The sequence below is a fragment of the Sciurus carolinensis genome, chromosome 17 (assembly GCF_902686445.1).
Source record: "Sciurus carolinensis chromosome 17, mSciCar1.2, whole genome shotgun sequence".
Lineage (NCBI taxonomy): Eukaryota > Metazoa > Chordata > Mammalia > Rodentia > Sciuridae > Sciurus > Sciurus carolinensis.
The window spans coordinates 5,311,883-5,328,960 of record NC_062229.1 but is presented as its reverse complement, the minus strand read 5'-3'; the positions used below and the strand labels follow the sequence as shown (position 1 = coordinate 5,328,960).

Below are 17,078 nucleotides of genomic sequence, written 5' to 3'. Positions count from 1 at the left end.
CTAACAGCCCAGACAAAAACTAGAGTTTACATACAATACAAACACTTTATTTATTTAACAAGTGCAGATCATCCTGTAGGCCGAGCAGTACAGATCCAGGAACCTGTAAACAGACCAGAGTATGAGATACAGGCAGAGCCCTCAGCAACTACCAAAATTCTCTTCACTCTTGCCAGTCTCTACAGATCCTTTCCACCTCCTAAGACCCTCTCACCCCCGGGCTTAGCCAAGGATCTAATAGGGGCCGCCTCTGTACCCACCAGCACCAAGATCAGCGCAACCTCCGAGCCTCTCGCTCTGATTCCAATAATGTTAGCACATCGCCCTCACGGACCGGGCCTTTCACGTTGCGGATGATGGAGCGGCTTGTGTCGTCCATAAATTCCACGCGCACCTACAGGCCCACCGGGAGGGCAGGAGTGAGGGTGGGCCAATGAGAGTCACCCCGGGGTGGAAAGCAGACACGGGTTCAGAGGATCTATCGGGAACAGACCTGAGACACTTAAGGGGAACATCGGAGCCCGAGGGAAATGAGATGGCCGGGGCTCAGAGCTCCAGGATAAAAGGAACGTTGGTTCTCAGATCCCATTAGGTAGGTTCTGGAGCAGGAAAAGGGTTTTCATCGGGGCTCAGATCCTCCCAAGTCGTCCGGGCGCCCCCACCCGCTCACCTGCGTGCACTGTCCCTGAGAGCCGGTCCTGCCCAGCACCTTGGTGACCTGGCGGAAAAAAGTTATAGTCAGACCCGGACTTCCCGGTACTTCTACCTACTCTCTCAATTTCCCTGCGCCCCAAATCGGGCTCCCGCCTCACCCTGGCCAGCTTGATGGGTTGCACACGGCTCGTGTCCATGATGGCGGCGCAGCGGCTGTCGGTGGAGAGGAGTCACGTGTCTCCGGGACAGCTTTTATACAACACTCTAGCCACGCCCACTCCTGCTCTCGCGATATGACGCCACGCGCTCCCCAGCAACCTTCGCGGCAGCGACGTCGCCGGCGCCCTTCAGCGCGGACGGAAGATGGCGTCCGCTACCCGCGTTATTCAGAAGCTGCGGAACTGGGCATCTGGGGTGTGCGGGACCGGCAGGGCCGTTGGAGGGGAGGGGGAGGGATGTGGGCTCTGTGCACCTCAGACCGGCTCCCGCTACTCACTTCCCTCCGAAGCCGGGTCCTTACTTAGCGGAGGATGTCTCCCAGATTCCCCAATTTGTGACCCTGTTGGCCAGGGACTTCTTGCCCCACCGCCACTACCTTGGCCCGGGACTCAAGTCTGGGATTTCCCTCGATTCCCACCTTACCTTTGGATCCCGTGGCCCTAGCTTGCCTCTTCACCGGCATGACCCATAGACCTGTCCTTGACTGTTCATCCTCTGCCTTCCCTTCATTTTTTCATCCACGGGCTATTCCTGTTTCCTCGCCCTCTTCTCTCCTGGGATGCCCCGCAGACTGACTTCCCTTCTCCTCCCACAGCAAGATCTGCAGGCGAAGCTGCAGCTGCGCTACCAGGAGATCGCCAAGCGGTGAGCAGACCCCGCTCGCCCGCCAGTCTACAGTTCGGTCTTTTCCTCCACCAAAACCAAAATCCGTGTGCTGTTAGATGCCTGGAGCGCAGGGCAGAGATCTTGCCTCCACCGCCTGCCAGGCTATGGAGGCTGAAATATATCTATGCCTTTAACTTTGCTGAACTCTCCGTGGAACCAATTTCTTTGGAATAGCGAAGCTGGGCGTGCATTCTGGGTTGGAATCTTGAGTAGATTTTCAGTCTTCAGTGTGGGCTTGTCAGTTACTGTTTCATCCCCAAGCTACAGATTTAAAAACAGTAGACCTGGAGAAGCTAAATCATTTGCCTACAATCATTTAGAAAGTGACAGTTGGGGGCTGAACCCTAAAGTGTCCTGATTTCAAACTTATTTATGTAGTTGATATAAACGGTATTCTTGCCATGTCCTCAACTTTAGGGATACCCTATGAACAAGAGAAGTTCTTACCCACATTTCTTTGGTGATGTTCACCTCCTAGGGAGAAACAGAAGGGAAATTAACACAGCAAGTACCATTATTCTGAAATGTTTTCAAGATAAAACAGAATGAATGTGAATAAGCTGGAGGGTGGCTATCTATGTCAGATGGTTGGGGAAGGTTTCTTTTCAGGGATTGACAGTTGAGTCACTTGAATGATGTGAAGGAACCAAATAATAACTATTGAAAAAGCATATTGTTGCTGGCAGAGGGACCAACAAATACCAAAGTTGTAAGGTTGAAAAGAGTCTGAACTAGGAAGGAAGCCAGTTTAGTGGGAACACATCAAAGGAAGGGTGTTGGTAGTCAAAAGGCAGACACAGGGTTATCATGGATGAAAGTAACATAGCATTAAAGTGATAAAATTTATGTGAATGCTGCATGTGTGATAGTTCCAAATATCCCAAAATGTTGAATTGCTTGCCTTTTTTTTTTTTTTTTTTCCTTTTCTGTTGGTTGTACTGGGGCTTGATCACATGGGTACCCTATCACTAAGCCACATCCCCAGCCCTTCTTATTTTGAGACAAATTGCTGAGTCTGGCCTCCTGCCCCAGTAATGAACAGGCCTGGACCGCTGCACCCAGCTTGAATTGCTTTTCTATCAGGATAGTTGGTGGGTCAATTGAAAAAATGATTTTGTGAAATTTTCAACTTCTTTAGGATAGTGGCGCCCTCTAGTGATTAATTTGGGCCCTTTAATGGGCAACTGTTCTTTAACCCTTCTGTGCAAGGATGCTGAAACCTAAGATATCTTTGCATTCCATAGGAAAATTCTGTCGCATAATATATTGCTTGTCATGTTTTAAAATGCTTACCTTAGATTTGTTTTTGTTATTTTAAAAATACAGTTACTATCATTTGTTTTAAGAAAAATTAAAATTGTGGCACAACAGTTACCATACAAAAATATTATTAAACAATGTAGCTAAATAAAAACCAATTTTTTTTTTTTTTTTTTTTTTTTTTTTGGTACTGGGTATTTAACCCAAGGGTGCTTAATCACTGAGTCACATCCCCAGCCCTTTTTATTTTTTGAGACAGGGTCGTGCTAAGTTGCTTAGGGCCTCGCTAAGTTGCTAAGGCTGGCCTCGAACTTGCGATCCTCTGATCCTCCTGCTTGAACCTCCTAAGTCAATGGGATTACAGACATGTGCCACTGTGCCTGGCAAAACCAGATCTTCATGATTTTTCTCCCCGTCTTCTGTCTTCTCCCTTTTTCCCTCTAGGAAGCTCCTGTTTTGTTTGGAGCTTAGTATTTCCTTTTAAGGCCTCAGACTTCTTGGCAAATTTAGTCCAGGGTTTAGCTCAAGAGTCCTGGCGTCATACCACACAGTGGCAGGAAACGTAGAGATCTAGACAGGCTCCAAGGGCAAGGTGTTCTTTGAGGAATAAGCTTTGATCCCAGCAGGTTCTTCAAAGAGTTCCTGACAGGAAACCCAGGGGTTCCATAGTCTGGCCTTTTGGGAAAAAGCTACTCAAAGCAGGCAATATCCAGGGCCGCTGTCCAAGTGTTTACAATTACTGGATAGATGGTAGTCACATAACCTGGCTCTCTGCCTCTTTAGTTTCCTGAGCTCCTGTTGGTAGAGGTGAAGCCAACTGCCAAACTTGGCTGTATGTAGATCTGGGCTCCTTTTCTGGGAATCTCTCAAAGGTCCTCCAAACCTACCATATTTGTGACAAAGGGGGAACCTGAAGTAAGGCAGACCTTGACCTGACCTTGTAGTACCTTCACATCCAAAGCAGTGCCTACTACCTGCTTCTGGGCTCCGGATCCCTCCCCAGGCATGCATCCATAACAGTGTGCCAAGGGACACCTGTTTTGCAGCCCCCTCCCATGGCTGCAGACCCTTAGTCTTGGTGACTGACTTGATTGGGCCCCAGTGGGGCAATGGGAGAGACTGTTGGTTTGCTTCAGTGCCAATGCTCTTTCTCCTTAGGACTCAGCCTCCTCCCAAGCTCCCTGTGGGCCCCAGCCATAAACTGTCCAACAATTACTACTGCACTCGCGATGGTCGCCGGGAAGCTGTGCCCCCCGCAATCATCATGTCCTCACAGAAGGCACTGGTGTCAGGCAAGACAGCAGAGAGGTGAGGACCTTCAGCACCATTTGTCCAGAGCCCCGCAGTGGTCCCTCCTGCCACTGGTCCTGCCTATCTTGCCAAAAGGTGTTTTTCTAGATTCTGTTTATCTGGCTGAGGGTGTAGCTCAGTGTAAAGCACTTACCTAACATACACGAGGTACTGGGTTCAATCCCCAGCATCAATTGAATTAGGAATTGTGCTACCAAGGGGTTTTCATTCCAGAGCTCATTGAGTCCAGCCCCAACCTATGGTAAGGTTTAGTACTTCAATCAGGGGTGTGTGTCAGATGAAGTCTGGTGTCCCTTCAAGGGTCCTGGGAGAAGCCTGGACATTACTGCTTTTGTAAATTGTGTGTGTGGGGGGAGTTGGGGTGGTGGTGGTGATATCAGGGATTGAACTCAGAACCTCATGCTAGGCAAGTGATCTACCACTGAACTATGCTTCCAGCCTGGTAATTTTTTAAAATATTTTTTGTTGTAGATGGACATGATACTTTATTTTACTTATTTTTATGTGGTGCTGAAGATCGAACCCAGTACCTCACACATGGCTAGGCAAGCGCTGTACCATTGAACCACAACCCCAGCCCTCTAGCCCAGTAATTTTTGTTTCCTTTTTTCGTTTGTTTATTTTTTGTTTTTGGTACCAGGGATTGAGCCCAGGGGCTCTTAAACACGGAGGCACATCCCCAGCCCTTTCTATTTTTTATTTTGAGATGGGGTCTTACTAAGTTGCTTAGGAATTAGTCAAATTTTTGAGGCTATACTTTTTGTATTTTGGGGGAGGTGAGTACTGGGGATTGAACTCAGAGACACTTGACCCCTGAGCTACTTCTGTAGCCCTATTTTGTATTTTATTTAGAGACAGGGTCTCACTGAGTTGCTTAGCACCTTGCTTTTGCTGAGGCTGGCTTTGAATTCATGATCCTCCTGTTTCAGCCTCCTGAGCCACAGGAATTACAGGCATGCGCCAGTGCATTCAGCTAAATTTTGTATTTTGAAAAAATATTTTTAGCTATAGATGGACACAATATCTTCAATTTATTTATTTTTTATTGGATGCTGAGAATCGAACCCAGTGTCACCACTGAGCCGCAACCCCAGCTCTAATATTTGTATTCTTAAAAACAGAATTTTATATAGTTGAGGCCCCTCAAAACCTACTATGATCCAGGTGTGGTGGCACATGCCTGTAATCTCAGGTACTTGGGAAACTCAGTCAGGGAGATTGGCAAGTTGGAGATCAGCCTGGGCATCTTAACAAGACCCTGTCTCAAACAGAAAAAAAAGGAATGGGGATGTAGCTCAGTGGTAAAAAGCTAGGTGCAATTCCAAGTACTGAGGAAAACCTCAAAAAATACAGTTTGAGGCCTGGGGTTGTAGCTCAGTGGTAGAGCACTTGCCTAGCATGTGTGAGGCACTGGGTTCGATTCTCGGCACCATATATAAATAAATGAATAAAATAAAGGTATTTCAACATCTAAAAAAAAACAGGTTGATGAGGTGGACATAGAGGGGCACACCTGTAACTCCAGTTACCAGGAAGGTGGAGGCAGCAGGATGTCTTGAGCCTGGGATTTGAGGCCAACTTGGACAACATGGACCCCTCATTACAAAAACAATAGCCTAGTTTGGTGACTTGCCTAAGGTTTTGTTTTTGTTTTTTGGTATCAGGGATTGAACCCAGGAGTGCTTAACCACTGAGCCACATCCCCAACCCTTTTTTTATTTTTTATTAAGAGATAGGGTCTCTGAGTTACTTAGTGCCTCGCTAAGTTGCTGAGGCTGGCTTTGAACTCAATCCTCCTGCCTGAGCTTCCTGAACCACTGGGATTACAGGCGTGTACCCCCATGCCCAGTAGGTATCTTCTTTTGATTAAACAAAAAGTGTTCCATAAAACTTATAGGAGGCCATTGGGTTGGACTAAGGTCCTGTACTAGGCCCAACAGATGAAGCCAAATGGAGTCATTCAAGCCAGTTTCACACCACCAAGCAAAACTAAGTTGTTTATGTGGCCTTCTGGGATATCAGGAGAAATAATAGCCAACAAGCCAATTTTAACTGGTGTGATAAAGAAGTCCCCTGTGTTTTAACCTTTGCAAGGAAAGTAACTTCAAAAGAATCATTTTTATTTACTTATTGCTTTTTTCATCCCTTTCTGTTTATAAAACCAACCTCTACTGCTGAATTTATCTGCACACTATTCTGTTTTATAGATTGAGTCTAGGATGACCAATTCTAGAACAGCAAATGACAATTAAGATCCAAAGAGTAGATGTGTTGTAATTTTGTCTTTTGATAATGGTGTCTCCTCGGAGAACAAATTCGTGTGAGTGCTCAGAGGAGGCTGACGGACTTGCTGCCATGCCTGCCTCCTGGTGACTCCATGGGTTAAAGGGTGAAGGCCCCATTGTAGAACGGGAATGGAGGCTCAGGGGGCCAAGCTATAGTTAACAGAAGCAGGACTTCAAACTGGTTTTCCCAGACCCCCTTGGCCTCTGGGCTCTATAGTGACTCACTGTGTGGTCTTGGGGTACTCCCTCAGCCTTCTTGAGCCTGTTTCTTCCATCTGTAAAATGGGGATGGCAGACTTGCAGTGTTCAAGGATCTGTAAGGGTATGGTAAGGCCAGGCAGGTCTCTTGGGTAGTTATGACTTAGCGAATGGTTCTTGTCCCCTTCTGATTTACCAGAGTCCAGTACCAGAGTGCAGCAAGCTCCCTGACTCCCCCAGACCCCTCCTTGTGCCCCTGGGGATGTCAGCATTTCCTAGGGGAGCAGCCTTCTGCCTCTACCACCCCCTTGAGGCACCCAGGACAGGGGTCTAGGGCCTCCACCATGATCCACCCTCTTGCTGCCTTTCTTCTCTTATTTATGGTATGCCTGAGCCTCTCTAGCTCCGGTTCCCAGGGGCTCGGGTGGATTGGGCTTGTCCTGGATTTGCTGGCACAGTGTGTCCTTGGGGCTCCCCCTTGGCCAACTTGTGGCCAAACCGCATATTTTTCTTTTTCATTTTTTCTTAAGAGACAGGTTTTATGTTGCCCAGGCTAGCCTTGAACTCCTGGGCTTAAGTGAGCCTCCTGCCTCTACCTCCCAGGTAGCTGGCATTATAGGTGTGAGCCACTGGACTGGCTCCAAACAGCCAGTCTTCCTTCCTCCCTCCTTCCCTCCCTCCCTCTCACTCCCTCCCTCTCCCTCCTTCCATTGTCAAGCATTGGCAAGGTCCTCAGTTCAATTCCATTATTGAAAAGAGGTGGGGAGGGAAAAGAGAGGAAGAGAGAGAGAGAAAGAAGAGGGGGGGCAAGGAAGGAGGGAGCTACTCCTTCAGCTCTTTTTATTTTTTACTTTGAGACAGGGTCTCACTAAGTTGCCTGCAGTGGCCTTGAACTTACCATCCTTCTACCTTAGCCTCCCTGGTAGCTGGGATGACAGATGGGCAGCACTGCACCTGGCTAAACAACATATTTTTCAACTTCATGTTAACTTTCGGCCCCACCAGCCTAAGGGCTCCCTAAACACAGGACTTTTTCTTACTAGCATTTTGCCCATGTGCAGCACTTGAGAAAGACCAGTGAACACTGTCACCTGATTGCAGGCCCTTTTGCCAGCATCCTGTTTGGGGGCAGCAGGAATGGTTGGGTGGGAAGGGAGGGACCCAGCTGTTGGGGATTTGCAGGGGACTGGGGCAGCAAGGAAGCTTACCCCCATTGGAGGGGTTAGAGTCCTCTGAAACACCTGCCTTCTGTCTCCAGATCCAGAAAGCCCCAGCAGGTGTGTCTGTATAAGGGTGGGTGTGACTTTTTTTTTTAGATACTTCTGCATTGTTCTCTGGAGACCTGGCCCTAACTGAAGTCTGTGTTCCTCCTCCAGCTCAGCTGTGGCAGCCACTGAGAAGAAAGCAGTGACGCCTGCTCCTCCCATGAAGAGGTGGGAGCTGTCCACAGATGAGCCTTACCTGTGACCCTGTGCCCACATGCCCATAGGCTACTTGGCCATGTCCTCGGCCACCTGACTGCTTTTCCTCCTGGAATTCCCTCTGGGGAGACTGTGACCTAACTTATGAAAAATACATGAAGTTCCAAATCACTTCCATTTTCACTTCTTTTTTTTTTTAATTTTTAAATAAGGGACAGGGTCTTTCTCTGTTGCCCAGGCTGAACTTGAACTCCTGGTCTCAGGTGATCTTCCTGCCTCAGCCTCCTAAGTATCTGGGACAACAGACATGCTCCACCAAGCCTGGCATTTTTGCTTTTTAATCCAGCTTACTTGGATTTTGGGGTGAAGTTGGTGCCAAGTTTAACTCATGTCAGTGCTTCACTGGTGGGAAAGGGATCCTGGCTCCAGGGTGATATGCCATCCCTGGTGCAGAGCCGATCATGTGCAGGGGGCCTGGCTCTGCTCCCAAGAGTGGTGGGAATGGGGAATGGGTAGCTCCTTCTGGGTGATTGGGTTCCAAGACCTCTGGGTATTTGGGGAGCATTGACTACCAAGGCCTGTGGGAGGGAGTTGTACTCAGAAAACCTAACAGACACTCACTGGAGAACAACCCCCTTCATTGCTCATGTGGAAGTTCTCTGGCAACTTCTCACTGAGGCCCCCAGTTGGTCTTGGCCACCTGCAGCTCAGTGGTGAAAGCAGAGAGCAGTAAGGGTAGCTCACAGAGAAGTCTCACCCGGAGTGGGTTCAGAAAAACCTTCCTGAGCCAGGAACGATCATGCTGCCACCTGAGGGCTGAGGCATGCTTAGGCTGGGAAGGAAGGGGGCTGGTCCCTGTGGAGCAATGAGCAGGAGAGAGAAAGCTGCCAAGGAAGTGGACCAGGTCTGGCTGCAGGGCCCAAACAGCTATAGCAGGGGGAGTGTCGGGTGCCCCATGGAATGACCCTGTAACCCTCCAATAGGTGCAGAAGATCTGGCTGTATGCCAAGAGTGTTGACACTGTTGGCTTCTGGAAGCTTAGAGCCAGAGGAGAAAGACCATGGTCCCAGGCCCCAAGATGAGTGTTACAAATTCCCAAAGCTGCAGGCTTCCTGGAGGAGGTGGGATTCTGGTTGGGAACAAAGGATGAAACATTCAGGAAGGTCAAGAGGGAGAGGAAGGCTGGGCAGGATGGGCAGAGGGCAACCTGGGAGGGCTTTTTGAGGTCGCAGGCAAGATATGACACAGGGTTTCTGAATAAAGTCTTATGACCCTGACTTGAAATTTGGCGTGGGAGTGGAGTGGAAAGAGGCCTGACACACCTGAGCTCCTTCTCAGGGCCAGGTGCTATCCTAAGCTCTGTACAGCCATGATTTTGCTCTGGTCCTGAAGCAAGGCTGTCAGGTTGCCTCAGAGAGACCAAGAACTTGCTCATACTCACTGAGCTGGCTCTGAACAGCTAATGAATCTACTCCAAGCAAATCCCAGGGCTGCCCCTCTGCCTGGATCCCCAGAGGCCTCCCTTCCTCCCTCACCTGATCCTGATCCTCAAAGGCAGGACACTCCCCTCCCTTCCTCCCTGGGCAGACCTATTTACCCTACTAACCTTTCCCTCTGATTACATCTGAACAACATTGCCTTTTATTTCCTTTTCCCATGGTAATCAGGAAGATTATTATGAAAAGAAAAAAATATATATACAAAAGCTATGTAGGGCTGCAGTTGTAGCTCAGTAGGAGAGCACTGGGTTAGATCCTCAGCACCACATTAAATTTTTTTTTTTTTTTTTTTTTTTTTTAAAGAAGCCATATAACCTCTTAACATTTTCAAATTGTGAAGCATGCCATTAGCCTGCAAATAAAACCTCTTCTGGCTGGGTGCTGTGGCTCATGCCTGTGATCCTCAACCGAGGTAGGAGGATCCTAAGTTCAAAGTCAGTCTTGGTGATTTAAGGAGGCCCTAAACAACTTAGTGAGACCCTGTCTCAAAATAAAAACTAAAAAGGGCTGGGTATGTAGCTCAGTGGTAAAACGCCCTGAGTTCAATACAAAAACCTTTCTGTGGAAATCTGGGTGACTGAATGCAGCCTCACAGGAAACTTTGGGCTGGAGGTGGCAAACACTTGCCTATGAGTCAGCATTGAGGGACAATGACTTGTTTGGGGCCCAACTGGGAGTTGGATTCACTGCATCTTCCAAAGGCAGAACTGCAAATGACATTCATTTTCAAGAAGAAAATATGGTAGTCAGGTTGGATTGAAAGACATGCATCTAGGGGCTGCCTTGCAAGCACAAGGCCCTGGGTTCGATTCCCAGCCCCCCCCCCCCAAAAAAAAAAAAGACATGCATCTACTACTGTGTGCTAGTGGGAAGAGGGAAAACCCAAAGCTGCACAACTATCTTCGATGAATGAGAAGGATGCCAGAATAATGTACATCTCCCTGGGGGCTGTGAGAACTAAATAAGGCAGTGAGGAGGAGTGATCACATCCAGGTGTGAGGGACCCAGAAGGAAGCCTAAAAATGGACATTTCACTCATTTAGTCACCAAATATCTAAGAGTCTACTCCATGTCAGGCATTGAGGACACAGCAGTACAACACAAAATCCCTGCCCTCCTGGAGCTGGCATTCTAGTAGGGAATAAGACAATAAACCAAAATAAGTAAATAAAATGTAAAATCTGTCCGCAGCACCAAAGAGGCAGGAGGAGGGAGAGGATGGGCAGTGCCTGAGGGGAGTTGCTACCATATTAAATAAGATCATCAGGCAATAACAACATTAGCGCAGTATGCATGTGGAACGCGAAGTAGTTTTTAAGAAGATGCCGATATCATTCACATAACTTCGGAGCCGGGCGCGGTGACAGCACGCCTGTAATCCCAGCGGCTAGGGAGACTGAAGAAGCAGGAGGATCGAGATTTCAAAGCCAGCCTCAGCTATTTAGGGAGGCCCTGAGCAACTCAGCGAGACCCTGTCTCTTAAAAAACATATAAAAGGGCCGGGGATGTGGCTCAGTGGTAAAGCACCCTTGGGTTCAATCCCTGGTACCAAAAACAAACAAAAAAACATTTACCTAACTTCAAGTGGGCTCTATACCTTCCGATGAACTTTACCTATGAAAAAGTGGGGAAGCGTTACAATTCAGGGGCCCTCGTATTCTAACGTTTACGGTACTAATAGCCGCCGGCGCCGCGGGAGCGAGGGGCGCAGGCCCCGCCCCGGCCCGCGCGTGCGCGTGCGCAGGAATAAGAACCCGGCCGGGACGCCGTGTGGCGGGCACCGTGGCTGGGGAGACGCGAGTAGCGGCTGGATGACGCGGGGCGGAGCACGGCGGACAGCGGCCCTGGGCCTGGCGCTGCGGTTACTGCTCGGCCTCGGGCTAGGCCTGGAGGCTGCCTCGACCCCGGCCTCGACCCGGACCTCGGCCCAGGCTCTAGGTAAGCGAGCCCCCACAGCGTGCGCCCCCGCCCCTCCTGCGGCTGCGCCCGCCCCGCGCACACCGCAGCGTTTCTCCATTGGCTGCGCCGCCTGTCCGTCGTGGACACTCCCCCAGCACATGGTTTTGGACTTAGCGGTGTTCCGAGAGCGGGCATTGGTGTTTTGAGAGACTGAATGGGGGACCCTCCACCTGGGCGCCTGTGCCTGCCTCTAACTGCCCTGCGCACCACTTCCCTTCCCCCCATGACCTGTTCTGCTGTGTTGTGCCCCTGTTGTCACCTCTAAGGCGCCCTTCAGTCCAGCGTCGTTGGGAAGACTCCCGGCAAACACAGGTTTTCACACCTCTAACCACGCAGGGCCGGCCTCCTGGTGATTCCGCTGCAGCTGTGCTTTCCAAAAATCTTTTGTCTGGAGGCCTTGTGGCTCTTTCCTGGACAACCAGCCTCGCTTTCCCATTCTCTCCTCCACGGTTTCCTGCCTTAGGGAATGAAAGGTCTCCCTCTCTGGTCTACTCCAGGCAGTTGAGCACGTTTCACTTGCTACCTCAACTTCATAAGTGTTTGGTCTTGTTCGTACTGGCCCACGTGGTTCTGGGTGTCCAGAGACAGGGGAACCATCTCTGAGCGCTCCAGAGAGGCAGCTGGGAGGGTTGGAGTGACCTCCCCTTGCTTACAGGAATCCCTGACTTGTCATCTGAGAGCACAGTTTTATACCCTCCACTCCTGCACGCATTCTCCTCTTATGGAACTCACCCCAAAGTCCCTGCTTTTCAAGCCAAATGTTTCTGACTCTTTCAATGAAGTTGGGTTCATTTGAACCAAGCACAAGAACTCTTTGCATACAAATAGCTCCTTTTCTCAGAGTGCTGAGATAGGAATTTCTAGCTCATGGTAGGAACTCTCTTCTGTGGCATGTTACCCTGACCTCCACTGAGTGTCCGAGTCTATGGGAGGTCAGGCGTCACCCTATTCAGGACCATTGTTACCTGTGGGAGGAAGAGCTTTATGGGTCTCTTCCCCTTTTGTTAATTTCCTACCCCAGGCTGGGAGGGGAGATCACTAGCCTCTCCAACTCCTCTCTGACCCACTGTCCCATGAGGTGGAGCTACCCTACTCTGCTACCCACTTTACAGAGGGACACAGTCCAGTAGGCCAGCAAAAGAAGGTCAGAGGCCTCAGGGCTGTTGGTGGTGAGGCCTGGGGAGGAAGCCGTGCCTGGAGGCTGCCAGACCTCCATGGGCAGGGAAGGAAGCTGGCTCCTGGTTGTCCCTGGTTCTTCCGGCTCTGCTGAACTCAGAGACTGTGGCTGCAGGTACAGTTGGACCTGGAGACCTGGGGGTGGGGGTTGGAGACTCAGGCCCTGTGAGTGAAGGTGGAAAGGACAGTAGGACCAGGCAGAGCAAATAGAGCGAGGCCAAGCCAGGGTGGGGTATTTTTACCTCTCCTTGCTGCACCAAGGGGAAGAGACCCATAAAGCTCTTCCTCCTAGGAAGAGCTCCTAGCTCTTCCCTCCCTTAAGGGTCACCTCCTAGCTTTGTTTTTCAGGCTCCTCTGTGCCCCTCCAGATCAGCAAACAGCTCTAGCCTCCCTTTTTGGAGTCCGCGAAGGCTCACATCTAATTGGTACTCATCTCGGACCCTCTTGTGACCTGTTGCCCATGCATTGTCAGGGACTTCCCTGACCTGGGTCACGAGATCACAGCCCTGACCTCTGCTGACTGTGGTCTGTGGGAGGTTGGTGTTACTGGTGTAAGGACTGTTGTTATACACAGGAGGCAGAGCCTTCTGAAAGGGACTTGAGATCCCTCCCAGGAAGTAAGCTGAGATCTAAAGGCTGTGGAAGAAATCACAGGTGCAAAGTGAAAGGACAGAAGGGCCTTCTGGGCCAGGGAAAGTCCCAGGCAAAGACTGGAGTAAGTGAGCCAGGCCCCCTAGTCCAGCCACGAGGAGGCCAGGAAGAGGAGCTTGATAAAGAGGAACAATGTGGGAGGGTTGGATTTGGTAGGGAGAGGGTCTAGGAGCCGGGGGAGTGTGGGTGACAGAATGATGTGACTCTTTGAGAGGTCTCTGGTCCTTTCCTAGTGGAGATGGGAACCAGGGACTTTAGGGAGGAGGGGACACATTTAGGTCAGGGAAGGATTTAGGAGGTGAGTCAATAGGGCTTGCTAACTGCGCCAGTTCTCTACCTAGGAGCTTAGTTTCCCTTTTTTGCTAAGCGGGTGGAATAGAATAGGCCCTACTGATTTTGACCATAAATCCTACCTGGAACATGTGGGGGATGGCTTCTCCCCTAGTCTAGTGAACCATGGAGATTAGAGATCTCTCAGGTGGGGCTGGGGGCATAACTCAGTTGGTGGAGTGCTTGCCTCACATGCACAAGGCCCTGGGTTCAATCCCCAGCACCATTAAGAAACAGAGAGAGAGCTCTCTAGGATAGACCGCCTGGCCATTTGAGCCTGCTAAAGACTCCAGAGTCTGAGACCTGGGTTTTTTTTTTTTTTTTATTGTATACAAATGGGATACATGTTGTTTCTCTATTTGTACATGGAGTCAAGGCATACCATTTGTATAATCATAAATTTACATAGGGCAGTGATGTTTGATTCATTATTTTTTTTTCCTTCCCCCCACCCCTCCCACCCCTCTTTTCCCTCTATACAGTCCTTCTTTCCTTCATTCTTACCACCCTCCTTATCCCTAACCCTAAACTTAACCCTAACCCTAACGCTAACCCCTCCCACCCCCCCATGAGACCTGGGTTTGAATTCTGACTCTGCCACTAGCTTTGTGACTTTCTCTTAGTATCTTCTGTAGAATCATAGCAGGGCCTGCCTCGTAGGGCTCCAAACCCCAGGCTCAGTAAGGAGTGGCCACCTGTGTCGTTCCTGTGCCCTGGGCCTGGCTTATCCCTGTGGTTGCAACCTGTAGGCCCTGGCCCTTGGAGAGGATTCAGACTAGGGCCTCCCAGGGCATCGCTTGTGCATCTCACAGGCCCCAGTGCAGGCTCGTGCCAGCCCACGAGCTTCCAGTGCCGCAGCAGTGGCTACTGCGTGCCCCTCACCTGGCGTTGCGATGGCGACCCGGACTGTGCAGATGGCAGCGACGAGGAGGAGTGCAGTAAGTGGTCATACCCTGGGGCAGGGCTTCCAGGGTGGGGCGTGGGAATGGAAGGTTGTACTCCTGGGCCAAGATGGGCAGGGAAGAGGAGAGGGGTTGTTAAAATGCAGGGTTGTAGGAATGGGCAGGGCTTGCAAAGCCTGGTAGAGTGGCGTCTGAGTCTTGGACTTAAGAAGAGGTGGGTTTGCTGGGCTCCACCAGGGTGGCACCTGTAATCCCAGCAACTGGGAAGGCTGAGGCAGGAAGTTCAGGACCAGCCTCAGCAATTTAGTGAGACCCTGTCACAAAAAGTAATGCAGCTTAGTGGTAAAGCACCCCTGTGTTCAAACCCCAATACCAAAAAAAGAAAAGAGGTGGTTTGGGCTAGGGGCAAAGCTTAGTGAAAAAGCACCTGCCAAGGCCCAGGGTTCAAACCAAGGTAGACTTACAGGGAAGTTGAGCTAGTGGGGTCTTGTGGGGAGGAGCTTGCAGGGAGGCAGGACCTTGGAAGGTGGAGCTAACAGGACAGTGAGCTGAGCCTGATAGCAAGGCCAGTCTTGCTAGGTTAGCTGTTCTCAGAAGGTGGGACTTACTGGGAAGCTGTGTGCAGAATGCTGGGCTTTCTTGCATGGGCGTTTTGGACTTGACTGTGCCCCAGGGATTGAGCCGTGTGCCCAGAACGGGCAGTGCCCTCCACCCCCTGGCTCCCGCTGCTCCTGTGATAGCATCAGTGGTTGCTCTGGTAGCACTGACACGCACCTTCGGAACTGCAGTCGCCAGCCCTGCCCCACGGGTGAGCTGCACTGTGCACTGGGCAACACCTGCATCCCGCACACGTGGCGCTGCGATGGCCATCCAGACTGCCTGGACTCCAGCGATGAGCTTGGCTGCGGTGGGTCACCAGGGTCTCGGGGCCCTGTGGGAGTGGGGAGGGCTGGGTCTGGTTAGGAGTACGTGATGTCTGTTGGGGTGTTTGTGACCAGCCGGGGGTGTGGTCACTGCACTCTGCCTTGCCCCTGTAGGGTGGCGTGGCATTGTTAGGAGTAACTCACCTAGTCTTGGATGGATGAGCCCCAAGAGCTCCCCTGGGCACCTGGACCCCTGTGCATGCCCCATGCCCTGGGTGCCCCCTCCTCAGATACGGAATGCCTGCTTTTATTGCAGAAACCAATGAGACTTTCCAGGGAGGGAATGCCACAACCATGGTGACCCCTGTGACCCTGGAGAGTGTCACCTCTCTCAGGAATGCCACAGACTCCTCTGCTGAGCCCCAGTACAGAAATCCAAGTGTCTCTGGGGTTGTCGCCATCGCTGGTGAGATGCTCAGGCCTTCCCCTGCCCCAGGCTTGTTCTGGGGGAATTGGGTCTAGGCGGGGACAGGCTGCAGACCACTGAGCCCCGCATATTGGGAGCTAGGTGGCTGTGACAGCTTCTGCCTCCCTCCCACCACCTCTCTGTCCATCTGTCTGTCCCCACAGGGGTGCTGAGTGCCAGCCTGGCTGCTGCCATTCTCCTGGTGGTGGTGTGGCTCCGAGCCCAGGGATATCGGCCTGCGCTGGGGCTGCTGGTGGCAGTGAAGGAGTCTCTGCTGCTGTCAGAAGGGAAGACCTCACAGGTCTGAGGACAGTCTCTCACACCTTGGCCCCCCTGCCCTGAGCGCAGCCCGATGAGGATTGCCGCAGTGGGGACGTGCAGACCGCTGGTGGCGCCCCAGCCTCAGAGCCCGGGAGCTCCTGGCTGCCTAGAGCCTTGCACCTGAGCTCCTGCAGATGTGCTCAGGAGGCTGGGACACTCCCTTTGCACAGGAGGAGCTGGGATGGAGAGCACACCACAGCCAGAGACAAGGGGCTCGCCACGGGCCTCTCCCGGGGTGTGGGACGGCCCTGCACTTAGACACTCCTGCCACCCTTGTCAGGGTGACAATTAAAATTCTTTCAGGTCCTCTGCCTGCCTCTGGCTTCTGTCTCCACCTGGGCAGCCTGGGGTCTTTGTTTGACACCCCCCCTTCTTTGAGGTTCCAGAGACGATGGGGCCCCCTGGCCTCTCCCCCTCTTGCCTCCCGAGATCTGCTGCGGCAGGTCTGCATCCGGCAGGCTTCGTGGAGCCAGAGCGAGGTTGGCAGCGCCCCTGTCCATCAGGGCTTCTCCCGGCTTCCCTGGAATCCCAAAATCAGGAGCTGAGATAGGGGGTGGCAAGTTAGCGAGACCCTGCCTCACAATAAAAATGGCTGGAAATGTGTCTCCGTGGTAGAGCCTGCCTGGGTTCAATACTCAGTACCAAAAGAGAAAAGAGAAGAAGGAAAAGAGAAGACAACTCAGACTCCCACAGTGGAGTGGGGTCACAGGCACCTGTCGGGCTATGCAGTCATGCAGGGAAGAAACCTGGGTGAGGGATATCGCTGGTCAGGAGGCAGAGGAGCCTGGAAACCACGGGTGGAATCCTGTCGCAGCAGGTGAGGCGTGGTAAGCAGGCCCAGGATTGGCTGGTGGTGTTCATTTTGGGAGGGTCTGTGTCACAGGAACATGCACAGGT

General features: G+C 51.3%; 3 protein-coding genes across 3 annotated transcripts; 2 read left to right on the top strand and 1 right to left on the bottom strand.

The window, feature by feature from the left end:
• Window positions 1-31: 31 nt before the first annotated feature.
• Window positions 32-918, bottom strand: Rps28 (ribosomal protein S28). The gene is made up of 4 exons (XM_047531437.1): window positions 813-918; window positions 671-718; window positions 261-394; window positions 32-103 (listed from the first exon to the last, which is right to left on the bottom strand). Exons 1-3 carry the CDS (start codon window positions 849-851, stop codon window positions 272-274), a joined length of 210 nt encoding a protein of 69 aa, XP_047387393.1. The 5' UTR covers window positions 852-918; the 3' UTR covers window positions 32-103; window positions 261-271.
• A 53-nt stretch (window positions 919-971) lies between these two features.
• On the top strand, window positions 972-8,185 carry Ndufa7 (NADH:ubiquinone oxidoreductase subunit A7). The gene is made up of 4 exons (XM_047531436.1): window positions 972-1,068; window positions 1,469-1,518; window positions 3,958-4,107; window positions 7,970-8,185. Exons 1-4 carry the CDS (start codon window positions 1,018-1,020, stop codon window positions 8,058-8,060), a joined length of 342 nt encoding a protein of 113 aa, XP_047387392.1. The 5' UTR covers window positions 972-1,017; the 3' UTR covers window positions 8,061-8,185.
• A 3,075-nt stretch (window positions 8,186-11,260) lies between these two features.
• Window positions 11,261-16,780, top strand: Cd320 (CD320 molecule). Its single transcript, XM_047531488.1, has 5 exons — window positions 11,261-11,451; window positions 14,442-14,567; window positions 15,205-15,438; window positions 15,711-15,860; window positions 16,025-16,780. Exons 1-5 carry the CDS (start codon window positions 11,325-11,327, stop codon window positions 16,165-16,167), a joined length of 780 nt encoding a protein of 259 aa, XP_047387444.1. The 5' UTR covers window positions 11,261-11,324; the 3' UTR covers window positions 16,168-16,780.
• Window positions 16,781-17,078: the final 298 nt, after the last annotated feature.

Bases quoted from the DNA above. Each gene is read 5' to 3' on its own strand.
- Rps28 (XM_047531437.1), bottom strand. From the start codon at position 851: ATGGACACGAGCCGTGTGCAACCCATCAAGCTGGCCAGG. The intron at 719-812 runs GTGAGGCGGGAG...TTTTTCCGCCAG, and splicing joins AACCCATCAAGCTGGCCAGG to GTCACCAAGGTGCTGGGCAG. The intron at 395-670 runs GTGAGCGGGTGG...GTGGGCCTGTAG, and splicing joins CTCAGGGACAGTGCACGCAG to GTGCGCGTGGAATTTATGGA.
- Ndufa7 (XM_047531436.1), top strand. From the start codon at position 1,018: ATGGCGTCCGCTACCCGCGTTATTCAGAAGCTGCGGAACTGGGCATCT. The intron at 1,069-1,468 runs GTGTGCGGGACC...CTCCTCCCACAG, and splicing joins TGCGGAACTGGGCATCTGGG to CAAGATCTGCAGGCGAAGCT. The intron at 1,519-3,957 runs GTGAGCAGACCC...CTTTCTCCTTAG, and splicing joins TACCAGGAGATCGCCAAGCG to GACTCAGCCTCCTCCCAAGC.
- Cd320 (XM_047531488.1), top strand. From the start codon at position 11,325: ATGACGCGGGGCGGAGCACGGCGGACAGCGGCCCTGGGCCTGGCGCTG. The intron at 14,568-15,204 runs GTAAGTGGTCAT...ACTGTGCCCCAG, and splicing joins CAGCGACGAGGAGGAGTGCA to GGATTGAGCCGTGTGCCCAG. The intron at 15,861-16,024 runs GTGAGATGCTCA...CTGTCCCCACAG, and splicing joins TGGGGTTGTCGCCATCGCTG to GGGTGCTGAGTGCCAGCCTG.